Source organism: Musa acuminata, chromosome BXJ2-5 (genome assembly GCF_036884655.1).
Source record: "Musa acuminata AAA Group cultivar baxijiao chromosome BXJ2-5, Cavendish_Baxijiao_AAA, whole genome shotgun sequence".
Classification (NCBI taxonomy): Eukaryota; Viridiplantae; Streptophyta; class Magnoliopsida; order Zingiberales; family Musaceae; genus Musa; species Musa acuminata.
This window is the reverse complement of record NC_088342.1, coordinates 9,319,797-9,342,055: the sequence shown is the minus strand read 5'-3', so window position 1 is coordinate 9,342,055 and position 22,259 is coordinate 9,319,797. Positions and strand designations below refer to the sequence as shown.

General features: G+C 36.2%; 1 protein-coding gene across 8 annotated transcripts; it reads left to right on the top strand.

The window, feature by feature from the left end:
* Positions 1-872: 872 nt before the first annotated feature.
* On the top strand, positions 873-21,971 carry LOC103984852 (uncharacterized). 8 transcript variants are annotated; one of them, XM_018826417.2, is made up of 17 exons: positions 873-1,199; positions 4,195-6,179; positions 6,291-6,563; positions 7,293-7,433; positions 8,051-8,421; positions 8,528-8,934; positions 9,018-9,070; positions 9,146-9,253; positions 9,335-10,897; positions 10,997-11,094; positions 11,923-12,031; positions 12,305-12,485; positions 17,540-17,607; positions 19,227-19,324; positions 19,490-20,353; positions 21,521-21,614; positions 21,742-21,971. In XM_018826417.2, exons 2-17 carry the CDS (start codon positions 4,205-4,207, stop codon positions 21,759-21,761), a joined length of 6,423 nt encoding a protein of 2,140 aa, XP_018681962.2. In that variant the 5' UTR covers positions 873-1,199; positions 4,195-4,204; the 3' UTR covers positions 21,762-21,971. The 8 variants fall into 8 exon arrangements, 7 of the variants coding, with proteins under 7 accessions (XP_018681962.2, XP_009400689.2, XP_009400687.2 ...); XM_009402414.3 differs by having other exon boundaries at positions 8,507-8,934; positions 9,149-9,253; positions 21,745-21,971; XM_009402412.3 differs by having other exon boundaries at positions 8,507-8,934; positions 9,149-9,253.
* Positions 21,972-22,259: the final 288 nt, after the last annotated feature.

The window sequence follows — 22,259 nt, the reverse complement described above, 5'->3', positions numbered from 1 at the left end:
ACTTTGCCATTTAGCCAATACTACAAGTCCACCTTTTGCAATTTTTTTTTTAATTTTCGATATGATACTTTCGTCACAGAGATTGTTCGCAAAGGTGCTAAATAGACCTTCTACATTAAGTTGTTTTGTGATGACTCGACGAGAGAGAGCACACAAAGGTGCTAAATAGCATAAAATGTGTATGCTATATATTAAAACTGGTGATGACAAATAAGATGCTTCTTAGAAAAAAGAAAATGGTACAAGATTTATATCACTATTCCCTAACGTGAATTGGATGTTAATTTTGAGATCATGATCCGTAACCCGATCCCACTAGATTCAATCTCTCACCACACCCCGAGTTAATATTTTCTATGCTTTTGTGTAAGCTTTTTCGGACATCCAACCCCCAGATTATATTTGGAAATCAATTGATTAACTGTTCTTTTCCGACCCATTTATGACTACCGACTCAGCCGAGAGGGAGTGGGAGCAGAGAGCGCCCCTTTTGCCCTTCCAAGCCTCTCCCTCCGACACGTGACGCTGCAACCTCCATTCGCCCCCACGAAACTGTCGTCCTGCTCCCCGCCCCCGCGACGCGCTCTCGCACGTGCCATGGCTTCCTCATCGAGGGTGATACCGTAAATCTGGACAGGTACGATGACCGTTTCCGGAGCCTCGCCTCTGCCCATGCCCCCCTTGCTAGGATCCCCTCCAACCACTCATACACCCACATCGAATCCGGCTATCGTTTTGTCAAGGTTTATGGTGGGACCCCCATGAATCAGCGGTCAGGATGAGAGTGGGAGTTTGTGGTCGAAGAAACTGCTGGTGGGGATCTTCGCCCAAACGCTTCTTCGTCATAAAGGCCCTCTCCATATGGAATCCATGGTGTGGGAGCGCAAGACCGAGCTCCGAGAAGGAAGAGGAAAGAGCAGAGGAGAAGAACGCGAAAAGAGGGTTTTTGGTCCTTCTTCACGTCCGCCTGCCACTTCGCCTTCGCGACCTCCTCTCTGCCACCGGAGCATTCATGGAGGGCGCATAATCATGCCGGAAGGCCTCGAGCTAGGGTTTTCTGGGCGGAAGAGGGACCTCCGGTGATCTTGAAGCGCGGATGAGTGCCCGCGGATCTGCATCTCGTGTTGGGGCTGGACGCTGAAGAGGCAAGATTTTGTCTCCGAATGGAGGGTGGTGGAAGCTTAGGCGCTCTTTCTTTGGTACGTCCTCCCTTTTTCTCTCCGCCGACAACCGCTGTTGTCTCTGTGCTTTGCTACTGCTTTGGTTTGCTTATGGTTCGTTGCCTTTGCCGTGAAAGGAGGTTAAGATTTTGGTTTTCGTTGGCATTGGCATGATGAATAGTTAAAGTCATTGATGTGCTCGATTTGATTTGTATGGGGCGTTTGTTCTTTCTTGAATGTTGGAACTGTTGTTCCGAAATTTGGACATTGGCCTCATTTAATGAGCTTTCTTGATTTGTTTGCAAAAGTTGTCTTTTTACGCGGTTGATGATTAAATGGGTCACATTACCGATTTTGACGGCCCACACTTGCCTTTCACGTCGGTAAAATTGATTATTTATTAAACAATTATCTCTTGCTTGAAAGTTAGACTTCGTAGTGAATCATGGAAATTAGTCTTGTACAGTTCTGTGCTGGTGTAGGTTCATGTCGAACTATATCTAGAAGTAGCTTCTGTCATGTTGTCATATTCGCTGTTAAGAGACTTGTAGGGTTCATTGTGATTCAATAATTGATATGGTTATGGTTGGCCTTTTAGGGTCCACGTTGCTCCTTAAGTAATCATGCCGTGATGATTTTTCACGATTCTAGAATTCAAAACCTTATGCAACTTGAAAACTATTTGTATGTGCAGAATCTGACAACCTTTTTTTTTTTTTTGTCAAGAAGAAGAAATTTGCCGATCTACAGTAAAATTTGACTTTTTTTTTAAAATTGATTCATTATTCTTTAAAGAGTTGAAAGTTTCATCCAAGGTTTAAGAATGGTTTAGGTTACTTACGTACATGCAATTTCCGACTAACACTTATGCTTTCTCTCTCCTTTGTTGTTGTCACATCTATTGTTATAGTAGCTACTATTCTTAATACATATAAACTGGACATTAAAATGTTCATTGTCATGACCTAACCTAACGGATACTAGGTCGACTCTAATACCAATTGTTATGATTTAGCCGATTAATTCCACTGAGCTTGTACTACTATCCCAAGAAATTGAAGTCAAATTTAATAATAGTACACCAAGACCCTTATCTTATTTCAAATCGCTGTTCACTTCCGATGTGGGACTAAAGGATGTTACAATATTATTATTATGTCAGTAGACCATGAAATGTTGTTTTTATGTTGCTGATAGATACTGTGTTTAGATGACTATCCCTAAAATAGACAAAATGCCATCTCAAGTTGGATATGTTTGACACATAGACCTTTGGATAAGGTTGATTTGATATGCAATTTTGTGCAAGATCCTTAAAAATCCTTTAGAACACACCTCACATTTTGTATGAGAAAATAACGCATCAAAATTGACATGTGTATCCATCATAGTGCATGTGCATATGCAGTTATGAAGATTGATAAGCTGCAAGTGTCAGCTATCGTTTTGACTGTAGTTCAAATCATGTGTGTCTGATGTTGTTATGAAGATACTGACAGAAAATAAACCTTCTGCGATTTCATTGCTAGCATGAGTCAGAGAATAACTGTATGCTATGTGGTATGAGATTGGTTATGCTGTGTGTGACCGTAAATCATTAACACTGAGGACTGAGATCAAGGCATTTTACTTTTTCAAATCAAAATTAATCATCCATCTATCTTTTCTGGAGATTCCATTTATATTTTTGCAGTGAGAGATGATCTTTCTCATCAGCTAGATCGTTGATTGGGATTAGGGCATCGTCATTCAATCATAAATCTTTCTGATCATCTTCTGTTTTAATGTTAGCTTCCATTACTTTTTCTCGGCTGTAGGTGATGTTGAAATACATAAGATTTTGTCGTGTCTAGCCTATTATATCTGTAAAAAAAAAGAAAACTCAAAACTAACAAAATGTTATGAATATTAAAATAAATAAAAAGCCATCTGATTCATATGCTTATTGTGTTGAAACTGAGAATGAGATCTTTGGTTGATTGATGATGAATGCCAAATTTCCAATTGCGTGATGCCTCGTGATTGTGTTATAGCCTCTGAATTGTGGCGAAAATAGAAATTCTGATGTCAAAATATGTTGCAGGACTCTTAGATGAAAGAAAATATATTTTTTGTTCATATTTGGTGATGGTAGAAGAGAACAGAGGAAAGTAGAGATTATAGTATTGAAACTCACTTTGGTTGCATCTCATCCACAAATGTCGAATGCCATCATCAAGGGAAAGAATGATTTTACATTACTTTTATAAAATAAAAAAAAGTTATAGTTTTGTTCATTCACCATGTTCTTTATTACAAAACATTTGTGATTTATACTCTCAAGTACAAAAGAAAAGGAAAACCCAAAAATAGGAAATGTGTGCTATGGAATATCATATTTCGTGATCCAGTACCAGTCCATCACATATCTGTTTTTGGAGAATCTTCATTTCTATTTTCCCTTTTGAGAAATAAACTTCTTATTAGCAAGATCTTTGATTGGGGTTATTTTCCTTCTACGTAGTGGATCTTTAGCAAAACATATCTTCTTAAACATCTTTTGTTTTAGCTTCCTTGTTCTTCCAGTATAATCTCAGTGGGCGATGTGGAAATTTATAAGATATCGCTATCTGACAATTTATTACAAACATAAAAAAACAAAATAACAAATTTGTTTAAATATATAGTAGAATTAAATGTCTCCTGCATTGCAAATGATTCTTGAATTCAGTTTGAAGGATTCATGGATCTTTCATATTTGGTTCTGGTTCTGTATGCCTCTGGACATGCATCTTGTGTCTTGGATATTTTTGTTTTTGTTACTTGGCTTCTCTGATCTTTTTATTTCCAATTCTGTTTAGTTTTCCTTTTCTTTTTTTTTCTTGGATAATGTACAAATGAAGCACATTGTTGTATCTACAGTTTTGCATTTGGTTTTATCCATTAGTTTATTTAACCACTGATTGTAGTTACTAAGTTTGCCACCTTGGAATTTCTCCTAACACAAGAACATGGCATTGGTTCTTCTTAATTTTAATAGTCTAGATAGTTTCAGGGGTATATCCATGGATTGTGATGATGATGATTTTCAAAGTCAGAATTTTCAACTAATTGGAGAGGACAATGATGTTTTTCCTCAAAGCATACAGCCATATGCTCCGCCAAAATTTGATATAGATGATCATTTTCAGGCTCACCTAAGGCTTGATAGTTTAGCCGAAACAGGGCTTTTGCTTGGCATTCAAAGTGAAGAGAACAATTGGATTGAAGAGTTTTCACCAAGAAACAATGTTGTAGAATTTGACCCAAGTGCCTCTCAAACTTGCTCCATTTCTGGGCATGACAGTATCTGGTTCAATGCTCCATTATCTGAATCTGCACAGATGTTAGTGAAATCTGTTGGAGATGACACGACAGTAAGCCCACAAGTTATGAATACAGAGGCAGATACGCATGCAGTAGAAGATTCTGCCAAATGCGGGCCAGAGTGTATCACAGACATTGATTCAAGCTTTTTGACCAATAAATTCCAAAGGAGTATTTTGGTGTCAAATGAACACATAATTAAGGCTGAGCAACATGTAATTACTCCTCAAACCCCCAGTGAGGAAAAATCAGAAGTGGGCTTCGATGAGATTTTGTTAGATAAAAAAATTGACTCTGCTGGGAAGGTGGTTGCTACACAATGCACCACTAGTGAGGAATTAACTTCATCATCTGGTAATGTATCTAAAGCATGTTTAGTTGCTGGTGAGCCTCTTGAGGTGGTTCAGAATGAGGAACCATTGGATAATGCATCCACCAGGAATAGTTCACTTGATGATCGTGGATGTGCTGTAAACAAGGAGATTGAAGTAAGTTCAAAATTTCTTTCTTGCAATACTCATCATGGTCCTTCTGGTTTGTCTACTAATAATGCTGATATTGTCACTGGGAAGCTGGATGATCCATTATTCGCTGAGAAAAACGTGGAAGAATGCTATGAAGGTGACATTAGTGAGAGATCAGAATCTTTGCAATCTGAAACGAAGCAGAATGAAACAAATTATAATTTATATGGTGATTGCAAAGTGACTGATCAACATTTTCAAGGCCATCCACTTAATTATCATGTTTGTGATGTGAAAGCTTCTTCTGAATCGGTTTCACCTACAGATTCTCTAATCCTTCCAAATGAAGGATCCAGTAAAACTGTGTTCTTTAAGAACTCTGATGCACTGCTCGAAGATATTGCTCACCAGGTAAAAGTTTCAAACAAAGACTTAAGTACAGGGGATAAAAGTTCAACCTGCACAAAGGAGGCACATTCCTCATCTGTGGAAGGAGATGGAACTGAAAATGTTGGTGAGCTATGTGATGTTGCAGAAGGGCGTACGGATTTTAGCCATTGTGTACATGAATATATATCAAAAGATGATAGTCGCAACCCAGATTCTCAATCAACTGAAGAAAGTAAAATGATTAGTTTTGAAGAAGGAAATCTTGCTACATCCAGGACAGTTATTGATGACAACTGTAGTGAACTGAGAAATTATTCAGACATGGCAGTTAAGGTAGAGTTTTCAAGTCTGATGAAAACTGAAACAAGGATGACCGGAGTTGATGGTGATAATGAATGCAGAGTTGATCCTTCAAATTTGAATGACACCGACTCTATTCAAACAGAAAATAGCACTGAAGGTGAATGCTTAAAAACTATTTCTGAAGAACCCACTGGTAAGTCGGATGCTTCAGAAAATGCTATTCACAAAGAATCTTGTGCTGCTTTATCAGATGATGCAGAAAATGAGCTCTGTTGTCGGAATCCTAACAAGTTGGCTCCAGCATCTGACACAAGTCCTTCAGTTGCTGAACTGAACAAGGACAATGTAGTTCATTCAGCGGAAAAGGAGAACACAGTACTATTGATTGATACGAGTGGCACAGCTTTTAAGGAATGCTCTACTATAATTAAGAATGCAGAATTTTGCTCATTTGACATCCAAAGAAATGGTACAGTGATGGAATCAGACAAGAATTCCATCATGGACCAAGCAGGAGGTAATCGGGGAATTTCCATGTACATCTTTGTTATATATTTTGCTTGTAGTCTTATATTTTTAGTTAGAATTTATAAAATAGTGCAGCTCATCTGCCTTTGCCTTCTTGTAGTTAGTGATCTTACCTCAGGAGGTATGAAGTTGCTGTCCCCTGTTGATTCAACAATTCTCCAGCAGTCACATTCTGAAGTTGAAGCGATGGTAGAACAGATGGAAACGACAGCGTCATCTACAGTTGCTTCATGTTGCAATGAGAAGGGTGTCTGCCTCTCTTCCTTGTCAGTTATAGGTTGTAACACAGATACCCAGATATCGAGACAACCAATAGCAGTGCCTGGTTCAGATACCAATGATCCCTCAGTAAAGAATTTTTCAGATGGCTTGGGTAATTTGACTGCTAATATACAACGAAAATTTTGTGTGTTACAGATAATGCAACTTTGTTCTTCAGTTTAAATTACAATGAAAATGAGCTTTCAATTCAATTATTTCTCTCAAAATTTAAATTATCAGCCTAGCTTCTGGTATTCACCTTGTTTGGCTTCTCTGAACAAATCATCATGTTTTTGTTTTGAAAAAAAATTGAGTGTTGAAGTTAGCTGCAACCTTATTTTTTTGGCTACAAAATTCAGTTTTGAGGACAAGGAAGCATAAATTGCTGCAAGCTCATGCTTCTAGTTGTCATTGCCAGAGTTGAAAAACAACACCATGTCACCAAGCATATCAGGTGAAGCAGGTTATATCCAGTTCCTGACAGTCAATGATCTTTACATGATTAAATTATGACCACTTAATTTCCTTGGAAATCCTGTCACTACTTTCTATCAAATGCCAAAATAACTTTTTTCTAGATCAACCTTTGACACATAACATTTTAAAGGGAGCCTTCATTCCCAAGGTTCTGTTGTACATAAAAATTATTATGTGACATATCAAAGATAATTTCAGTTTAATGGGGTGACGACCTGATTATTTCTTTGGCAATGCCATTTGATAAAGCTAAAATTGTTTCCTTTCCAAGCATAATGTTTCCTGGTGAATATTTTTCATCATTTGATGCAAGAAATCTTCAATGTGAATATAAATTACAAAATATACTGTTTCCTTTAAACAGGAATTACCAACAGTGATGAGCTTTGCGTCGCTTCGTCAGCTGGGATGTCTTCTCTTGTTGCTCAGCAAAGCACAGAAGGGAAAGATGCTAACTTAACAGCAACAAACAATTGTGACAAACTGAGATCCACTGAAACTGAAGGTGTGTCATCTTTGATGTTTTGTAAGTGATTAATTTTTCTTTTTATTTTAATTTACTGCATGTCGAATTCCTTCAATTATCTTTTTTTTATTATTTTGGGAAAACTGTAGTATAAGGATAATATAGGCAAAGTATAATTGGAAATCTTGTATTGGCTGGGACAGGAGTTGGAATATTTGGTAATTGCTGTTAGTTTTGCAAGTAAACCATCCAATTCTTCACAATTGCACATCCATATGAATATTCCTTTAGAAATAGCATGTGTGTGTGCAAATATGGAGTGGCCATTAAATTTTTATGTGCAGAAAGTCATATGTATCATGTTTTATTTGTAATTTAGTTGCACAAAAGTTAATATCATCTCCATTAGGTTACCGGCATGTCCTCTAGTAACATGATCCTTTTCAGCAGGTTCTGTTTCATCTCAACATCTAATAGTGAAGATTATATCTGGTTTGGATTAGCTTAGCTGTGGCATATTTAAAATAGTGTTAGATGTTATCATGCTGTACCCTTTAAGTTAGTTGATGTCTCTGTTCTTTATGTTGATGTGCCACCTTCCAGTTAGTGTAATTCAATGGAGGGCAGTACCAATTAACCAGCTTATGTCATTACAGAAAACAACCTTCTTCGGTTCACTTTGTCTGAAAGTAATCCTGAGGCCCGCTTAGTGGATCATGATGGTGGCAATCTAAGTTCATCTGAACCAAATTGTGGTTCACCAACTGTCATTAGTTGCAATGAGCATACCCTAGAAGAAACAGGACTTATAGAAAGCAATAGATCATCACAAGATCCTGGAGCTCCTGCTTCAACAAAAGATTCTAGTAGGTCTAAATGCACCGTTCAAGATTCTCAAGTGAGTGAGACATTGAAAGATGATGGGAACTTTACATTTGTAGTTCAGCCAGATGCAAATCTTTCCCAAAAGGACAGCACCAAGGATCTGACACCCTTCTCGAATATGCAGTCCTTCAAACTGCCTCAGGTAATTACTTCAATTACTGTTCTCAGTATTGCTTATTATATTTTAGTTTCATTATTTTCCTGAGATACGTAAAACCTTTAATTAGATGTCTGAGGAGATTTCTCAGGGATGTCCTGGTCAATCTATAAAAGAGAGTACTAGCACTATTAGCAAGATGACTTTAGAAGACAAAAGAAAGCAAGTTTCTGCTTTTGCAACTAGAAAGATAGGCATTTCAAAAGGTGATGCTAAAGAAAAGTCAGAAGAAAAACAAGGTAAAGGAAGGAAAAAGGCCCCATACGATACCTCATCTGTCCCTGATAGATCCACAAGAAGCAAAACCCATATGGAGGATATACAGCATCGTCTCTTTGTTGAGACCAATACTACAAAATCGTCCTGTTCTCCAAGTGTTCAAGCATCCAATCTACCAGATTTAAACACATCAGTACCCTCTGCTCTGTTTCTCCAGCCTTTCACAGATTTGCAACAAGTACAGTTGCGTGCTCAGATTTTTGTGTATGGATCACTCATGTAAGTTGCAGTTGCCTTCTCTTTGTTTGATTATTGTAGTATTGTGTTATCCGGTAAAATATGTATTAATCAACTTGGTGCAGCCAAGGTGTCCTTCCCGATCAGGCTTGTATGGTACCAGCCTTTGGGGGAACTGGTTAGTTGTTTCTATATAATTTATAAATGTTTTATGCGGTTCTGCCTGATCTAGACTGTTTTGACCATTTTTAAGTAGATGGAGGAAGGAGCTTATGGGAGCAAGTGTGGCATTCTGCTGCACAAAGGCTTTATAACCATAAATCTCCCAATAGTTCTGGCACACATTTGCATTGTCATTCAGGTGAATGGTTTTTTGTTTAGCATTTCATTAATGTTATGTAGTTATCCAAGACAACTGATACTTGTTCATGTTTATTTACAGAACAAGGGATCAGCTGCACCCCATTTCAGAGCAAGGTTCTGAATTCCCCTGCTAGCTGGAGGGACAGCAAGGTCCCAAATTCATCAACACAAAGTTCCAATGTGTCTTTGCAGTCAGCTTTCCACTCTCATGCAGGAGGCACCCACTTGGACTCCAGTCAATCTCTATCACCATTGCATCCCTATCAAACTTCTCAGATCAGGCAATATTTGACCAACTTCACTCCTTGGTTATCTCAGAGCTCTCACCCGGCTTCATGGTTTTTTTCACCACAAAGTTTACCTATTGATTCTAGTTCATATAACTCTCCAATACCTGTTGCTGAAACAGTTCAAGTAACAACTGTTAGAGACTCTTCTATACCTCATACCTCAAACATGCAACTCACTTCCTCTGGTTCCTTACTGCCTAATCAGGGTGCCAACAGTGTTTCGGCAGCATTAATTGTGCCAAGTGAGACAGAAAGTAGAGAAGCAACTCCTGCAATTACTAAGAATTCATCCGTTAGTGAAAAGTCCAGGAAGAGGAAGAAGGTTTCTGCATCGGAGGGGCCTGTGCCAAAAATTTCTGTTTCTCAACCCCAAGGAGTATCTGCTTCTTCTCCTTTTATTAATCTGCCTAATTCTGCAGAACTTTCTTTATATTCTAATTCTTCAAGTACTGTTACATCTGCTGGTCATGTTTCAGCTGCCTCTTACCCCATTACTATGCCTTACTACCAAATATTAGGCAGTAGTCATACTCAACAGAGGGGCATCGTCATCAAAGAGGCTTGCAATCAAATTGAGCAGTCGAAGCTGCAAGCTGAAAATGCTTCTGCTTATGCTGCTTCTGCTGTCAGGCACAGCCAAGTTATTTGGGAACAGATGGCTATTCAAAGAAAATCATGCCTTGCATTAGAAGTCGAACAGAAACTTGCATCTGCAGCTGTTGCAGCGACGGCAGCTGCTTCTGTTGCAAAGGCAGCTGCTGAAGTTGCTAAGGTTGCATCTGAGGCTGCAGTACAGGCTAAATTGATGGCAGATGAGACTTTAAATTCTCTTAATACAGGAACCACTCAAATTTCTGAAATCTGCCTTGACATCAGGAAGAATCTGTTGACATCAACTCCTGTTCTAATCCCTAAGAGCCAGGATAAGATCCATGGTTCTTGTTCAATCATTTCTACTGCACGAGAGGCCACCAGAAAGAGGGCTGAAGCAGCTTCTGCTACTATAAAGCGAGCAGAGAACTTGGAAGCCATACTGAAATGTGCAGAAATGGCTGCAGAAGCTGTATCACAAGCTGGAACAGTCATTACAATGGGGGATCCCTTTCCATCCTCAATATGTGATTTAGTAGAAGCAGGTCCTGAAGGTCATTGGAAACTTTGTTGTGCAACTATAAAAAAGAGAATTGAAACAAATGATGTACAGGTTGGAGAAAATCTCCCTTTAGATGTGGCTGGTGATCTTGAGATAATTACAGTACAATCAACTGACCATCACGGGAGGCAGAAAATTTCTGTTATGGAGGAAATGACTCCCAATAATAAGAAAATGATTTTAGAGAATAATTATGAAGGTATGTGCAGCTTCAATTTTTTTGCAAGTTATGATTGTTTTGAATATGGTTTACGTATCGATCTATTTCATCAGTATATTGTGTTATCTTACCTGTCAGGATGTAATATAGAAAATGGATCACAAACTATTCCGACTTTTAGAGCTGCAAGCGAACCTATGCAAGGAAGTAACATTCAGAAAGGTTCACTTGTTGAGGTATAAGTCTAAGCAAGGAGTTATTCTTCCAAGATATGAATATTTTAAGCTGTAGTTTTTTGTATATCAAGTAAGAACTTGATATTTTTTGTAGTTGGTTTGAATATTTTGAATTTGTAATTTTCTATATTGAGTAAGAATATTCATTGTAGTTTTCTTTGTAATTTCTAGTTTTTTAATATTGAACTGATACTGGATTTGCTATCTGGTTTAACACCTATGTGGCCAGGTAGTTTCATGGTAACGATTAAGGACCTATGATAAGTTCACAATAGGTAAGGAATCAGAAGATTACAAAACCTCAAGAGAAAAAAAGTTTTAACTAGGAATATATCCCTTATGTATTGGAAGGCTTAGGTACAGCTTGAAAAATTGTGCAATAAAAAGTCATCCTCGGCTATTGATGACAAGAAACTCCATTCATGATGAAAAAGATATAGTTTGCAAGAATACTCGAGCTTAGACTTGGTTGCTAGTTTGATAGGCACTAAGGGGGTGTTAATCAAATATGCTTACATTTCTATATTCAAATTCAGTCATATAAGGTGTGATTTCTTTGTATGTTGCTTCTGTTCCTGGTAACATCCCCAGGGTGCCACATAAGGCCTATGTGGCACAATTGGATAAACCTGTTTTTGTATTTTAATTTAAATACCTGTCTTCGAAACTTGTCAGGAAATTAATTATGTTTTTTGTTTTTTACTCTGATATTACCTGCTTTATGATGAAGTTTACTTTTTTAAATCAATTACTGGACTCAAGGTTTCTGATTATTTTGATTGTCTCCTTAAGATTCATTTCAGATTTTCTAACAATGAAATCTTGCAGGTTGTAGCTGATGAAGATGGTCTTAGAGGAGCTTGGTTTTCTGCGCAGGTTCTTGATGTCAAAGATGGTAAAGCATATGTGTGCTACAAAGATCTTCTTTCTGATGAAGGTAAAATATTGCTGTTCCTGGAATTGAATATTGATTTTCATAGTGTCTAAACAGACTTGTTATGGCATTTAAGCTAATTATATTCTAGTTTTGGTTGATACAAGTTGGTTACCTCTTGTACCTAATAAGCCGTGTTATTGTACCATGTTGTTAATTTTATTAAAATTTGGCCATCTTAAGTAATGGATGGAGATCTAATTTGAAAGTGATAAAGCTCATAGAATATGTAATGCTATTCTGAGCTTGTAATGTGAAATGTTTCACATTATGCAGGCCATGAGAAGCTTAAGGAGTGGATACCACTTGAATCCAAAAGTGATCAACGACCTAGAATACGTGTAGCACATCCTGTAATTGTGACTAAATCTGAAGGAACAAGGAAGCGACAGAGAGAGGTTGCAGGCAATTGCACTTGGGCAGTTGGAGACAGGGTAGATGCATTGTTACGTGATGGGTAAGCCTTCTTTATGTACTCATTAGCATTATTTTTTAAAATGATTTATTTGTTAAATTAGGGTTGCTTAGAAAAATATCTATTATCTATACCTCAATTTTTAAATACCTAGCAATACTTCGCTCAATTGGATGCTATTAGCATCATATATAGTATGCTTTGGCTAGTTATTGTTTGTTGTGCAACTTTATCAACTATAGTGATCGATATTGATAATTCTTAGTTTAGGAATGCAAATGGTTAATTCTTGAGTTCTTAGTTTCATAATTATAATTGGCTTACTACTGGGCATATAAGGAGTTAAGTGTAGTATGCTAGACTAGTGATTTAAAAAGCACTAGACATCACAAGACGCTAAGGCCCCAAAATGCTTGAGGCGCTAGCTGCTCGCCCGAGCGAAGCGAGATGCTTTGAAATATTAAAATATAAAAAAATATATAATACAATTGATAATATGATTATATAAATGAAACACAACATTAAATTAAAAAGATATAAAATACCAAGTCACATTATCCATCTTCTTTTAACAAAAATGTCAAAAGACTCGAAACATTGAAGATTTACATCAAATTCAATCATCATCTTAATCAACATAATCATTCTCAATCATATTATCATCTTTCTCTTCCTCTCGTTCGTCTTCATCAAAATAAGTTTCCTCCTTTTTGACAAAGGCAGGAGATGAACTTGAGGCTTTTGCACTCATTTTTGCCTTCATCATCTGTCTTGTATATGTCTGTAATTTTTCAACACCTGAGACTCTTGCCACATCTCCCCATATCAAGTTATCATCTTCAAATACAAGCTCATCTTCAGCATCTTGCAAGTTTGTACCCATTTCCCCCACCAACTATTCATTTGAATCATCAACGTTTTGTAATGAGATTAGATCAATGTTATTTCGCAAATCATGACGAGTCTTTAATGCTTGATTATACTTTATATAAACCAGATCATATAATAGTTGATATTCTAACCGATTTCTCCTTTTTATGTGAATTTATCATATCATATAATTTAAAAATATATTAATATATCTATTAAAAAAGAAAGATTAGTTGAAACAAAAATATTTTGTGATCGTTACATGCTCAAAGACACTCTAGTCTCGCTTACAACTTACAACGCTACAAATCAAACTAAGAATTTTGATAGTCAATTGTTTGGATTTTTCAAATAGATACCACTATTTAGCTGCAAATTTTAGTTTATTATTAACAATAACATACTATGCATGAAATTAATTATATAAATTTATAAATACATGGGGATGTAGTTGTCCTAGATCGAATTGTCATTAGAATTCCAAAAAGACCATCGATATTCTTAGATAAAGATAATTCATATATGATTTTATCTTGCACCTCAAGGTTTGGAACCAATCTTGCAATGCATTTATATAACATATTTAGAACTTCTGCATCAAACTCAATGGAGATGTTCTTATAAAAGAATTCTGGATTCAAATAATATCTCATTGCATGTAATGGATGATGAAGTTGATAATTCTATCTTTCGTCAATTATTGTAAATATTTTCTTATACTTTCTTCATTTCTATCAAAAGACTTTTGAATCGTCTCCTTTGCTCTATCCATAGCCTCATAAATATATTCTATTAGCAGACTTCTTTATATTATTTGTCAATCGAAAGACTCAAACAAGAGGGCATATTACCTTTAATGTATAAACTATAAGATTCCGAAAGGATGACATTAAGATGATATCACCGACCCTCTTACCTTTCGCTTTTTCTATCCATTTGCTTGTCAGTTATTTCTCCGAGATAACATGTTTGTTAGATTATATTTTTGACGATACATGCTCTGTAATGTTAAGAAGGAAGTAGCAAATCGGGTGACACTATAACTCACCAATTCCTTATTGTTTGTGAATTATCTCATCATATTCAAAGCCCCAATATGATTATAGATAAATCTAATGACAAAGATTACCCTTTCTAAAGTTTTTTTGATGTTAGGAATCTTTCCAAAATCCTCCAATATTAAATCAATGCAATATGCCACACATGAAGTCCGATATAAGTGTTATCTTTTTGGTTCAAATAATTTACTTAAGATAAAAGATAATAAAGTTGATAAGATTTAGGAGCCACACAGTTCTTCCATTCAAATTGGAGGCATAGAGTAATTAAAAGATTAAAAAATTCAAAAGATAAATCTTACTAGCTAACACATAGTTGCTTTCATTGTCGGTTATAACTTGAACAACATTTTGTTCACTAAATTCTTTCACAAAATAGTTAAACAACTTATATATATTTTCTTCTGATTTCATAAAAAATAATGTATCTATTAACTTCACAAACATAGTTCCTAAAAATAGTTAATCATAAAATTAATTATACTCCTATGTTTCTTGTCAACCCAAGCATCTGACATAACGGAGCAATCATGCCTTAGCTATGAATCTTTATGGCCCTTAAATAAGTCATTTGTATAATCTAACACTTTTTTCAATAATGGAACTCGTAACTCATAATAACTTGGAGGTCTTAATCCTCCATCATATCTTCCAATAGCTTTAATCATATTTTTAAAACTGTCTAAACAACAAGTATTAAGAGGAAGGCCAGCCTGATAGAAGAAGCGAGCAATGTGCTGAATCATTCTTCCTATTTTTTCTTTATCACAAGCATCACTTATATTTGTTTGCCTTAATTTTGCTCCTACTTATTCTTATTGCTTTTGTGATCCTAGATACATATATAAGTCCATTGGTCTCTTTTTATCCTTCTTAACAATTATGACTTTTTTTTTTCTGTTTTGTCATATACTCTTTTCCCTTTTGAATTGACACTTTCTGAATAATGTTCTTCTTTGTCATCTCTAATATGTTCGACATTATCCTCGGGTAAAATCCTATAAGATTCATTCCTTTGCATCTTTTTTTCAGTCATATAAGCCAGCAACTTTTCTTTTACATCAGGTGGACACTTCTTGCATGCTGATGCATTCTTGAAGTTCCCTACTTGATGCTGCTTTGCATGAAAAATACCACCTCTAATAGTCTTATCACCGAAGATACAGGTAACTGTATTAGGATCTTTAGGATCCTTTAGATAATTGTATTTTCAAGCAGGATTCTTTCTTGAATTTTTTGATGAATCTTCTGAATTGCTTTGTACATTTGCCATTAATCCTCAAACCCTAATAACAATTCTAAATAGAGATTAGTAGTGCTAAAATATAAATAGGGACTATTATATTGATAACAATAGTTAACAATCTACTGTTAACAGTATTTAATCTACTTTTAACAATATTTAATCTACCATTAACAATAGTTAGAGGGGAGAAAAAAGTCACCGACGGTAGAAAGTGGGGAAGGAGAGGGTGACGATGACGGAGGAACTTTTGGACGACGACAGCGGTTGCGGAGGAAGTTGCGAACGACAACAGTAGCGATGGAGAAAGCTTCAGATGACGGCAGCGGAAGTTTCGGATGACAATGTTGTGGGCGGAGGATGCTTCATATTTGTCCATCGGTGGCGATCCTCTCTCTTGACAGTGGAAAGAGCTGCACACAAAAGTAGTGGCAGTCCTGTGCGTTGGCGGCAGAAGTAGCAACTACGCTAGGGTTTAAGACTCGGGGTTGCACGAGGGGGTGGGGGGTGGGTTTTGCAACTATAGTAACACTATGTAGTTTTGTTGATTCAATCGACCAACTAGCTACTGTTCAACCGAAACAAACTTAATAGTCTGGTTCGGTTGCAAGGTTTCAACCAAGCGTTCACCCAAGGCGCTCGACACCTAGGTTCAAGCAAGCGCCCAGACGGTGCTTCACTAAAGTGCGTCACCTGGCCAATATATGAGGCGCTCGGGTCTCGTCTCACCTCACTTGAGCACCTAGGCGAGCACCTGGGTGCCTATTTAAACCCTTGTGCTAGACTAGGAATTACTTTAAGTAGAGGCATATGGTCAACTATTAGTGGCTTATAAAGTACAAGAGTTGAGTGTATTAGTGCCTACAGAGTATGTTCATGATGAATAGTGGATGAAGGGTGCTATGAACCTATTGTGGGTCAAGTCATATTTATCATCAAAAGAAGCAATTTACTATAGCTAAAGATCCAAACATTGGAGAAAGGGGAGAGGGGGACTATGGCCTTCCATTTGTCTAAAAAGTCTCAAGGAAACTAGTGGGATTGATTGCCTACACCAAAGCATCAGTGTTAAGGAAGTTTTCATTCGGATAGGTAAAGGACTTGGACTCAAAATGCTTATGTTGGCCTGTTTCATAATGGTTGCCATAGCTTTGATGTCCACTATATTCTGAAAATCTTATATACTAATTCTGTAGCTATAACATTGTGCCTGCTATTTAGCATGTAATATTATATCCATGGTAGCCATCTAAAGTTTTTCTTACCTTTTCATCTGGACTATCCCCTTGTTTTCTTCTACTTCAGTTTGAGGGTGAACAGAATTATGTTGGTTTCTGCATTATTCCTTACCGTCGTCGCTGAAAATTGTTTCAAGTATATGGTTTACAAACTCTAGGTTAATATCTTTTATTTAAATTAAAAAAAGCTTTTTTCCATATTTGGATTGGCCAGTTTCTACAATTAATTTGCATCCTTTGACTTCTATATGCTATCTGTTGGCATGTAAGAATTCATTAGTTAAAGGACTTTGGTGCAATAGTAAGGCTGCTTCGTTGCATCTTGGTACGTACATATTACATTCAGCCTCATGTACCAGGGTGCTTCCTGATTAGATTCTTACTCATTATGTGGATGAAAATTTTGTTTGGTTCTGTCATAGGGTTTACCTTTTCTCAGTGCATACTCTTACATATCTAAGGTTATTATGACTAATATATTTCTCCAACTATGACTTTTCTTTTGTGCTTGAGTCTATTTTAGGTTTACCTTTACTCCTTGCTGAATTTTGCTCATAAATGTGAGATTATTATGACCAGTATAATTTTGTAATTGTTACTTGAACTTGAGTCATAATCCTACTTATACTTTGTCATAACGGATTATTTAACATCCATAAGCCAATTGCATGCTTCTTATGTCCTCAGTTGGTGGGAAGGGATTGTCACTGAGAAGAGTCGAGATGATGAAAGCAAGTTAACTGTCCATTTTCCAGGTATGCTTTTGTAATATCTTTCAGTTATTGGTTTGTTTTCCTTCCCTTTCTGTGGGGTTCTTCATTATTGTTTTTTTCTCCTTTGGTGTTTTTTCGGGGTTCAGTTGCTTATTGAGGTTTTGCATGAGCATGTGCCTTATGCCATGCACTTATATGGTCAGAGGACATTTCTGTTCCTTCTTAGTTTTAAGGGGTATAGGTTGCTTTGTTGGTTTGCTACGTCTTTATCAGCATATGCAACTGTCTTGTTTCATACATATTATTATCATTTTTTTTGGCAACACAGTAGATAGAGTTCAGTAGGTGTCCATGCTAGCAATTCCACTCTGTCTATTGGGCAGGAATTGAATCCTTGGACTAAAGTTTATATTAAAATGAACTATAAATAAGCAAACTTAAATAATACAAAATAAGATAATTGAAAAAAATAAAAAAAAAGTGCTCATGCGGTCTTCCAAGTCAAAGAACTATGTGTACTGGTGATTTTGTTGATCGTGCTGCAAATGTTGATCAATGTGAATATATTTGTAAAACACTAGTTTCAACTTTTTTCTTCTTCAATCTCTTATTCCACCTGTATACCATTTCTAGCTTTAGTAGCCACAATCGGTCAAGATTTGTTAAAGATTGACTGATCCAAGCCATTTTATTGTCAGCCGACTGAAGAACAAGATAACTAAACCCTGAGCCTTTTGGGTCTGGGATTGATAGAACTTAAGGGGGATTGACTTGTTTACAGAATTGTGTCACTAACTATAATATCAAGTGTTTTTTTAATCTCAAACTTAGCTTTATTAGGACAAGGCAGAATTACATATTCCCAAGACATTAGGCTGAATCAAGTCAAGCAGCTGATTGCCTGGGAAGCAGAGCAATGATCAGGGTTACTATAAATTGATCATGATGCTTTGTAACTGTGATATGTTTGCCCTCTGGTTCAGGAGGTTCATTATATGAGGCCAAACAAAATTGATCTACTCCAAGGATACTTTTTTATTTATTCACATTGATTGATATATATATATATATATATATATATATATATATATATATCATGATTAACTGAAGATAGAAACTCTTTTTTGTAAATTACAAGACTTGATTAGAATCTTTGGCCAGATTTCCAAGATAAACACATGGAGTATACTGTATATAGAGGATTTGTATATTATGTGGACCAGTGCATTGGTCATTCTGCCATCAGACTTGGACTTAAATTTTGATATTGCTTATGTTAAAAACCTGCCATAGGAGTCTATTTGTATGTTCTGTGCTTGCACTTGTATGTTTTTCTTTCCCTCATGTTCGATAAGCGGATGGGCATGAATTCAACACGCATCAGCATATTTGTTTATCAAAATAGTATCTAAATATAAAATTTCTTGTTATAAATATATTCTTTATCCAGAAGGTTTATGTTAATTATTATCATTCATTGGAATCAAGAAGTTACAGTTTATTATCATCATTGTATATTATGTTAAATGTATCTTTTATTTAATCACTGTTTTTACCAAAATTTAGCTCGAATATAAAAGAATATATCAGCACACTTACTATTTATTTTTTTCTTCTTTTCTATGAATTGATTATTTAAATATTGCTATCACTCTTTACAGCTGGTGGTGATTCGTCAATTGTTAGATCTTGGAATCTACGACCATCACTTATCTGGAAGGATGGCCAATGGATAGAATGGTCCCAAGCTAAAGAAAGAGTTACTTTTCAACCCTACGAAGTGTTTTAATCCTTCTTAGCATAGCCCTCGTTCATTTTTTACCTTTTATACTGTTAAGCATTCTTATTCCTTTTGGCTCATCTTGTCTGATATGATGGCATATTTTAATACAACTTTGATCTTTTGTGCTATGATGGCAATTAGGGTGATACACCATATGGGAAACATGCAAAACTAGGCCATTTCAATTCCACAAACAAGTCAGAAACAGGTGAGGAAGGAATGACAACTTTGTCAAGTAACATTCGCACAGATGATTCGAGGAAGCTGGAAGAGTTAAGGCCACTTAATTTGTCAGCAAAAGATTTAACATTTTCTGTTGGAAGCAATGTGGGTGAGGATAATAACACTGATGTGTTTAAGGTAAGACGAGCTGGCCTTCAGAAAGATGGTTCTAAGGTGGTATTTGGTGTTCCTAAGCCTGGGAAGAAAAGAAAATTTATGGAAGTAAGCAAACACTACAACACAGATAAGATTGAAAAGACAATTGAAGTGAGTGATTCTATAAAATTTGCAAAATATTTGATGCCACAAGCATCCCACTCTTGGAGAAATACCTCAAAAGTTGACGTTAAAGGAAGAGGGATCACTAACTTGAACAGAAGGGGCCCAAAGTCCTTGAGGTCTCAGAATGTTCAGTCTAGGAGTGCCATGGATAAGTCTGTCACCGCTGTAGCAATCTTAAATGGGGGCGAAAGCAGTCTTGGAACTTCTTTTAGCAACGAAGAGATAAAGAACTCAGTGGAAACTGGTTCTTTTTCACATGCTCTTAAAAAGGTAGAATTGGCAGTGATAGAGCCTCCTTTGCAATTTGTACCTGGTGTCCTGTCACTCGAGAAGAAATCTTCAGCTGAGGCTGAGATGGGGGAGAAAGAAAAGGAAAATGATTTACCTTCTGTTGATAAGTTGTCCAGATCTGATATTAAGGGTTCTGAAATTCCTGGAAAAGGATCTGCTGATGTTGTTGAACCCCGGAGATCCAATCGTAGAATTCAGCCAACTTCAAGAGTAAGCATTGTTAAGGTTTTTTTCTGTATTGGGCTTGTAAGATTTATTTTTATTGCTTTCTTTAATCAATATTTATTAGGTTTCATGTTTTACTTTGCTCCTGAATGTCTGGAGCACCTGAATGTCTTTGGGTGCTTTTATTATATTCTATTGTTTTCTGAGCCTGTGGTGCTTTTATTAAATTTTATTGTTTTGAGAACCTTGCTTCTGAAGTTCGAACTCACAGCATTGGCATCCTTGAGAGTCAACTTGATGATAATTTGATGGCATCATAAAATTGGTAATATGGACTTTAATTGAAGTGCCGTTGATCTCACACCATTTTTTTTTTTTATAGAGCTGCACAATCTTTAGCAGGGAATGTGCTTTAGACATATTATGTCAGATTCTCTTAGTCTAAGCACCACGAGGTGTTGAACCACTGTCCGATCCCATGACTAGGCACATCCTGGCATTTATACATGTCATCCACCGACACATTGTTTTCCTTGCTTATTGATTAACAAAGAGAATTAATTTTATGTATCTGTTTTCCATCAGTGCTCATTTCTTGTTCATCCTATATGTTGTCCTATGCTCTTCTTTTCTATTGTTGATTTGCTGTAATTATGCTTCACAGATATTATCAGAGACATTCATTTTATAATTATAGGTTTGCAAAACTGCAATCTTAATAAACATGTTTGGTTCAAGCACTGCAGTGAATCCACAAGAGCACAAGGTCAATGAGATAAGCTCTGATATGTCATTCCATGTCACCAGCCATAGTGAAAGTCATATTGAACAGCAGATGTACATAGTTTACATCATGAGCAACATGTTCGGACCATCATTTATATAACAAAACATATGCAAGTTTTATGCCTTTTATAGTTGATGTGTCATCCCCCACGGTTCTTGCAATCTTTTGCATTCTTGCCATAATTAGAAGGCTTTTGTTGACAACTATTAGTTCAGGTCTGATGGACAGTATGCAATGCGTTATTGTTTTTTTTTTCTCTTTATTTTTTCCATGAAAATAAATCGAAAGCAGCATGCTTCTAGCATTGATAATCTGGTGTGCACCCATAGTTGGAAAGTAACTACTATACATGGTAAGTTGAGATTCGCTCATGAACAATTTTTGAAAGGTATTGATTTGAAGTTAAATCTTTTTGTTATCTACAGTTACTGGAAGGATTGCAAAGCTCTCTGATTGTATCAAAGAGTCCACTTGATAGAGGTGGCAAGTCTTTACATAGAGGTGTATCAGCTTCAAGAGGTAGGCCCTCAAGAATGAAAAGAATGTGTTTTCCTTCTTTATCCTGGATTGAGAAATCTCTTTATTTACATTCTGTGTTTTCCTTCTTTATCCTGCACTGACAAATCTCTTAATTTACATTCTGTAGCAGGGCAGAATCATGGATGATTGGAGGGCATCATCACAATGTAATTCGATTTGCATTCCCCTCCAGCATAACTGAGAATTCTCTGTTAGGGTCATGATGTACATAAATGCAATCCAAGGATTAGAGTGCAGAAGGTTTGTTCTCAGATGGTAGATGGTGTAAGAACACTTTGTTATCAGATGATTAGGTGTAAGATGTTATAGATTCAAATCTAAGTTTGTGTTTCTCTATCTTAAGCCTTAAATGCATCCTTCTTGACTTGTTACTACTTGTCAGTATCCCAAAATCTCTCATTTTTATTAGCAGCTTTCTTTATGATTTTGTACGCTTGTGGATCCAAGGGAAGCAGTAGACAAACATACGTGAAGAACCCATATGCACATGTAAAACACACCAACTTACAATATATATATATATGTATATATATATATATATATATATATGTATGTATATATATATATATATATATATATATATGTATGTATATATATATATGTATATATATATGTATATATATA

Excerpts from the sequence above, each read along its gene's own strand:
- LOC103984852 (XM_018826416.2), top strand. The coding sequence starts at position 4,205 with ATGGATTGTGATGATGATGATTTTCAAAGTCAGAATTTTCAACTAATT. Across the intron at positions 19,325-19,489 it reads GGTCCCAAGCTAAAGAAAGA|GGTGATACACCATATGGGAA; the intron begins GTTACTTTTCAA and ends GATGGCAATTAG. Across the intron at positions 20,354-21,520 it reads GAATTCAGCCAACTTCAAGA|TTACTGGAAGGATTGCAAAG; the intron begins GTAAGCATTGTT and ends TGTTATCTACAG.